At 53.5% G+C, this 318-nt stretch overlaps 1 protein-coding gene across 1 annotated transcript in view; it reads right to left on the bottom strand.

Annotated features, from left to right (window-relative positions):
- HAUS8 (HAUS augmin-like complex, subunit 8) overlaps positions 1-318 on the bottom strand; it is a 37,519-nt gene that overhangs the window by 18,843 nt on the left and 18,358 nt on the right. Inside the window, exon 10 of the mRNA XM_012653985.1 lies at positions 70-200. Within this exon, the coding sequence (XP_012509439.1) occupies positions 70-200 (131 nt within the window). The remainder of the gene's footprint in view (positions 1-69; positions 201-318) is intronic.

Genomic DNA, 318 nt, shown 5'->3' with positions numbered 1-318 from the left:
GCAGCCGCCAACAGCCCACATCCCGCCTGGACGGAGTGCCACCTTTTCTTAAAATATTTTCTGAGATACCTTCGGAGCTCAAGGTCCTTTTCCACAGCCATGTCCTTGAGTTCGCCCAGTAAGTCCAGCACCTGGACGTTTTCTTCTGAATTGCCAATGCCAAGATCTTCCAGGAGTTTCTGAGTGGTCTTCAGTTCAGACTGCAGGGCGTCTAGGGCGGGGGAAAGTGGTCGTGAGTGACGGACTACAAGGTGCCCAAAGCAACAGACGCGCGAGTTGAGTAGCCCACCAGATTTTTCTCACTTCGCTGCAGTGCTC

The sequence above is a fragment of the Propithecus coquereli genome, unplaced genomic scaffold (assembly GCF_000956105.1).
Source record: "Propithecus coquereli isolate 6110/MARCELLA unplaced genomic scaffold, Pcoq_1.0 Scaffold438, whole genome shotgun sequence".
NCBI lineage: Eukaryota > Metazoa > Chordata > Mammalia > Primates > Indriidae > Propithecus > Propithecus coquereli.
The sequence above is the reverse complement of the archived record's forward strand: the minus strand, read 5'-3'. Positions and strand labels throughout refer to the sequence as shown.